The sequence below is a fragment of the Salmo salar genome, chromosome ssa01 (assembly GCF_905237065.1).
Source record: "Salmo salar chromosome ssa01, Ssal_v3.1, whole genome shotgun sequence".
In the NCBI taxonomy this organism is placed as follows: Eukaryota; Metazoa; Chordata; class Actinopteri; order Salmoniformes; family Salmonidae; genus Salmo; species Salmo salar.
Window position 1 is genome coordinate 34888156 of NC_059442.1, and position 6000 is coordinate 34894155.

The following is a 6000-nucleotide window of genomic DNA, read 5'->3' on the forward strand; positions in this document are numbered from 1 at the left end:
GCGAGTCTACAATTATGTTCACTTCGGGCCTGAAACTCCACAAAATTCAATTCGCGATGATTGTTCATCCGCTGAGAAAAGTCAGCCAAAACTTAAAAACAACATCAATGGAGAAGTCAACATACAAGTGTAAGTGAAAACGAATGCAAATAAGTTACAAATTGTGCTACTAATGCACATGACGGCACAAACATGTCTCGTAAAAAGACGTGGAAATTGTAGAAATAAAAAAATGTCCTTAGGAAGTTCCAGCTAGGCAGGCTAACGTTAGTTAGCTAATTCATTTGCTAGCTATCATACAGTAGGCGTATATTAATAATTATATAGTTAATATAAGTAGACATGCAATCATAATTGGCTGTAGTGCATATAAAGCACCCACAAGCTACCGGTGGCTGAAAACACAATCATCGCAGGATGAACGAGTGACAAATTTCCGGGCATGGGCGGTCCATTTAAAAATCATTATTTCCTTCCTCGCCCCTTGCCCTGCAAGTGTATACTCGTCAAACATCATGATACGTCATCAGAAGTGGCCACTTAATTTGAGGGTCGAGGGGATAGGGTGTGTCTTTTAATTGTTTGGACTGCAGCCTATAAAGGTGGAAGGGACTGGGGATTGAAGCTTGAAGAAAATACAAAAATATTATTGATCTAGACTGCAAATTGACCGCAAGAAGCCTAAACAGATGCAGTATAATGTTTGCATAAACCATAATGATTTCAAACCTTGCTTACATTTGTACACAGATTTCTTAAATAAAAATCACTTGGAGCTAATTTCCTGCTGTTTTTACAGTCTTTTACGTCCAACAATGAAACAAACAAAAAATATTTAATTTAAAACTTGGGGTCTAAATAAAACCACCGACGGGCCAAATTCGGCCCGAGGGCCGTCAGTTGGGTAACACTGACGTTGGCATTTTACCACGAATTCCGACATGGCCACAAAGGATAATAGCACAGAGTTTCTAAACCGAGGCGCAACATCGCGAGACTTCCGGGAAAGCTTGTGAAACAGACCAAACAGACCAGGCCGGGGATTGGGGTTTGAGATGTCAATAAGAGACGTGAAAAATGATTCCTTAGTTGTACATTTTCACGAAATCCAAAGCACAGCCTACATTCGCGTCAATGTCTTAAGTAGGTGAACATTGTATTACTCCAACCTCGTAAAAGTGACAAACTGTTAGGTTTTCATTTTCGTCTAAAACTACTTTATATCGAAGGAGTTACTTTGATTTGACGGCCTGCACACGCGCAGTTAGGCGCGACACAAACGTTATAAGCGATGACGTTTTTCTGCGCATGAGTTTAGCTTGCCAACATCGCCATGGCATTGCCTACAAGTGTGATCGGGATTTCTATTGGATAATCAGTTTATTCCTATCTTCATACTGTACTGCATTTGATAATAGGCGACACCTGTGATTCCAGGTATTAGCAGACAGTGCATGTCCTATTCGTTCGGGGCGATGTAAAATAAACGGTGCTGACGCGTAAATTGAGTTGCATAGCAGACATTCCATTGAAAAACCAACAAGCCTCAGCGGAAAGAGGGGCTGGCACTGCGTCCAAAAACAGCACGAAACCCGTTAGCATTACCCCAAAGAAATGGAAAACCGACATCCTGCAAACACATTAACCAGCTCGCTTGCTCAATCAGGCTCTTATTCCAAACCCCCACCAGACCAGCAGCATGGACAGACATGTTTATGCAGCTACAAGTTATGTAGCTCCACTTTTGACTGTAGAAATGAAAACAGCTTGAAAAGCCACAAAGTCACTTTTCAAATAAGAATAACTTCCTGTATGTAGGCTACAGCTACACAATAATAATCTATTCATCATTATTATTAGCCAGTCTAACATTATTAGGCCTATTGTATAATAGGTTAACTAGCAGCCTAATAGAGCAAACATTGCCCATTGCTATTATTTTCAACTCATTTGAATGCCTTCTATATGATGCACTGTAGACTAGACTATACATCTTTGTACAATGGACATGTGTTTTGTTTGAACTTTTATGCAGAGCATAAGCCCTATTCGTTATGGTGAAACAGTGTAAATAGAATACAAACCTTCACAGACTCCGACTTCATACTGCGTGATGGATCCACCGTTCAGCGGTGGTCTGATCACGCACCGGAGCCCCCGGTCACAAGTCCCGTACAGACCGTAGACACCGCCGCAGCTCTCGTTTTTCTGTTTGGCGCAGACGGAGCAGCAGCCGCAGATACCGAGCACCACGGCGCCAGAGCAATGCTTTGGCTCCTCGCATTTAGATTCATCACACGGCAGACATAAAAGAGCCCGGTTGCTCTTCCAAATCATGGATATTAAAATGCATCTCGTTATAAAGTACATCCTGGCAGAGGCCATGGGAGAAAAAATAATAATATATATCCACAACCCGCCCGCGGACCCCCAAATCACCAGTCCGGCGAGGTAGAAAATACCAGCTAAGCTATGCAATGCGAAGAACACTACACAGTTCTTCTAAAAGGCTCAAAGTTCCGGTAAACAGTCTAGATTTATGCTGTATGTTGTTATATGTTCCGATAGATAAACTTTTGTCCTGGTTCTTGTAAACCAGAAAGAAAACGATCCGTTAAAATGCGCTTGAAACGACAATTACCCCACACTGTACATAGAGTGCATGGTTTCTGTGTTCCGCGCTGTAGTCGTGAGTTTGATTTTGTTTTAGAAATTGAAACTTTCTTCACTGTTCTTATGTCTCATTGCCTGAGTCACTCCGTCTCGCTCTCAGAAAGCAAGGGAATTCTGTAACTGCAACAGAACGGCTCTATAATATATGTTCCCTCTCGTAGAAGCGCAATCCTCTGGTCGCCTTTCTATCCGAGATTCGCTTTACTAGCCTAATTGAAATAAACTGTTTCTTGCTATCGCATATTCAGTGTGTGTGTGTGTGTCGCTCTCTCTCTCTCATGTTTATCATCATCCAGTGCAACTCTCCGCCTGCTGCTGCGCCCCCTGTTCAATCAGACCCTCACCGTGACCTCATAACGGAACCACTCCCATCGTGCATTACTTTGCTCCATTGGATCGTTCATTCCAGATATGGAACGCAGAGCAAATGTTGGCACACAAAGCGCTCAGAGGGTCGTCACTAGTTACCACAGCCACAAACCACGCCCATTTTTACAATTTATCTTCTAAAAATCTGTCTTTAAACCTAACACTAACCTTATACACTGATCCAAAACACACTGCTAACTGTATGCCTAACCCTAACCATAAATGTATACCAAAACACACATTTCTGTTTTTATGAATTACTACGATATAGTCTAGTACATTTTGACTTTGTGGCTTTGGTAACTAGTGACAACCCTCGCAGAGAGAGTCAGTGATACGCGGGCTGGGAATGTAGTTTAGATGCAGGGCAGGTGTAGAATGTAGTCCCCGCATGGCCTCGGAAACACTGCAGTTTACACTGTAAATCAGTCTTGCTTCGCATGGGAAGAGAAGATGTTGGACCAGGAGAGACCGCATGGAAGAGAAGATGTTGGACCAGGAGAGACTAGATGGTGAATATATATCTGCGTATTAGGGCACTGTAACTATACACAACAAGTCGTCACTGACATCTAGTCTAAATAGTGGACTAGCCTATCAACTATAGTCCGTTTTGGCAAGGCAATGACATGTTTATTACAACTATGTAATAATAGCTGTGCCTAGTCATTTCATATGTAGGCTCTATTCATAATGTAAGCTATTCATAATAACTAAATATGTAACTTAACTAGGTTATAAGACATTATAAAAGGTTAGTAATACGTTTAGAACACAATGTTAATGATAACTGATATGCCAAACCCAAATATTAATCTTGAAATACAGAACTAAATCTTGCTTGCACAGGGCAAATTATCCAAATATAGGCTACCCAATAGTTTTTTTTTATTCTCAACATCAATCAATGAAAAGGCAAAGGTGTGTTTGATTCTATTATAAATGCCTTTTGAGATGAATTGATAGGGTATTTGTAATAAACTTTAGGGGATGTGGGAAATTAAAAAGTAAATACTAATTAGCTATGGAGCCAGATCAGTGTATAGCAATGTCATTTTCATTAATAACATGGTTGATAGGCACAATTCACATTATGAAGGCTCAAAGTCATTATTCTGTTAAGGTCTAGGGATGGATTGGGTTGATTCCCCCACACTTTAAATTGACATGGCAAGGTCACGTGAAAGTGGTCGTTTATTGTTTAACCATTAGGCTAAGGATTCCTTCCCTTATATGATAATGATGGAATGATGAATGTCTTCTCTAATTATCATTATATAAAAACATTAAGTAATTAAAACATGATTTGTTGGAAGACAAAATCATCAGATTCACTTTGGTCATTGTGTGGTAAAGAAGAAAGCATTTTGTGTTAGCCAACCACTCCGCACGTTGAGTGTATTAGTATGAATCTTGTACTGGAGGCAGCACTGAGCGATTTACACTTAATGGTAGATGGGTAAAAAAAGCAGACATTGAATACCCCTTTAAGCATGGAGAAGATATCAATTACAATGTGGATGTTGTATCAAAACATGCAGCCTCTACAAAGATACAGCCATCCTTCCTAACTCAGTTGTCGGAGAGGAAGGAAACCGCTCAGGGATTTCACCATGAGCCCAATAGAGAGAAATAGTAATGCCTTCTTTTTGTAGGCACTAACTCCGCCATGGTTCGTTGGACAAATCCTATGGGGAAATGAATGGCGTTTCTGTAGGGATTTTGGATAAATGCCCAAAAATGTTCTGTGGTAAACACAGGCTTAGGATATCTTATATGTTTTGTTCTTTGAGATCATTTTCATCAGCGAACGTTTCAAGCATATACACTACCAGTTAATCAACACTATGAAATAACACAAATGGAATCATGTAGAATGTTAAACAAATCAAAATATACTAAAAATATAGATTCTTCAAAGTAGCCACCCTTTGCCTTGATGACAGCTTTGAACACTCTTGGCATTCTCTCAACCAGCTTCACCAGTCTTGAAGGAGTTCCCACATATGCTGAGCACTTGTTGGCTGCTTTTCCTTCACTCTGGTTCCAACTCATCCCAAACCATCTCAATTGGGTTGAGGTCAGGTGATTGTGGAGGCCATGTCATCTGATGCAGGACTCCATCACTCTCCTTCTTGGTCAAATAGCCTTTACACAGCCTGGAGGTGTGTTGGGTCATTGTCCTGTTGAAAAATAAATGATAATCCCACTAAGTGCAAACCAGATGGCATGGCGTATTGTTGCAGAATGCTGTGATAGCCATGCTGGCTAAGTGTGCCTTGAATAAAAAAAAAAATCACTGACAGTGTCACCAGCAAAGCACCCACACACCATCACACCTCCTCCTCCATGCGTCACGGTGGGAACCACACTTGCGGAGATCATCCGTTCAACTACTCTGCGTCTCACAAAGACACGGCGGTTGGAACCAAAAATCTCACATTTTGACTCATCAGACCAAAGGACAGATTTCCACCGGTCTAATGTCCATTGCTTGTGTTTCTTTGCCCAAGCAAGTATCTTCTTATTATTGGTGTCATTTAGTAGGGGTTTCTTTGCAGCAATTCGACCATGAAGGCCTGATTCACGCGGTCTGCTCTGAACAGTTGATGTTGAGATGTGTCTGTTACTTGAATTCTGTGAAGCATTTATTTGGGCTGCAATTTCTGAGGCTGGTAACTCTAATGAAGTTATCCTCTGCAGCAGAGGTAACTCTGGGTCTTCCTTTCCTGTGGCGGTCCTCATGAGAGCCAGTTTCATCATAGCGCTTGATGTTTTTTTGTGACTGCACTTGAAGAAACTTTCACATTGACTGACCTTCATGTCTTAAACTAATGATGCACTGTCATTTCTCTTCACTTATTTGAGCTTTATCTTGCCATAATATGGACTTGGTCTTTTACCAAATAGGGCTATATTTTGAATACCACCCCTACCTTGTCACAACACAACTGATTG

General features: G+C 41.0%; 1 protein-coding gene across 2 annotated transcripts in view; it reads right to left on the reverse strand.

The window, feature by feature from the left end:
- LOC106601300 (cysteine-rich motor neuron 1 protein) overlaps nt 1–3037 on the reverse strand; it is a 119889-nt gene extending 116852 nt beyond the window's left edge. Inside the window, exon 1 of one of the 2 annotated variants that reach the window (XM_014193406.2) lies at nt 2085–3037. In XM_014193406.2, the coding sequence (XP_014048881.1) occupies nt 2085–2385 (301 nt within the window). In that variant the 5' untranslated portion in view covers nt 2386–3037. The remainder of the gene's footprint in view (nt 1–2084) is intronic. The other variant, XM_014193409.2, reaches the window with a different exon arrangement.
- Nucleotides 3038–6000: the final 2963 nt, after the last annotated feature.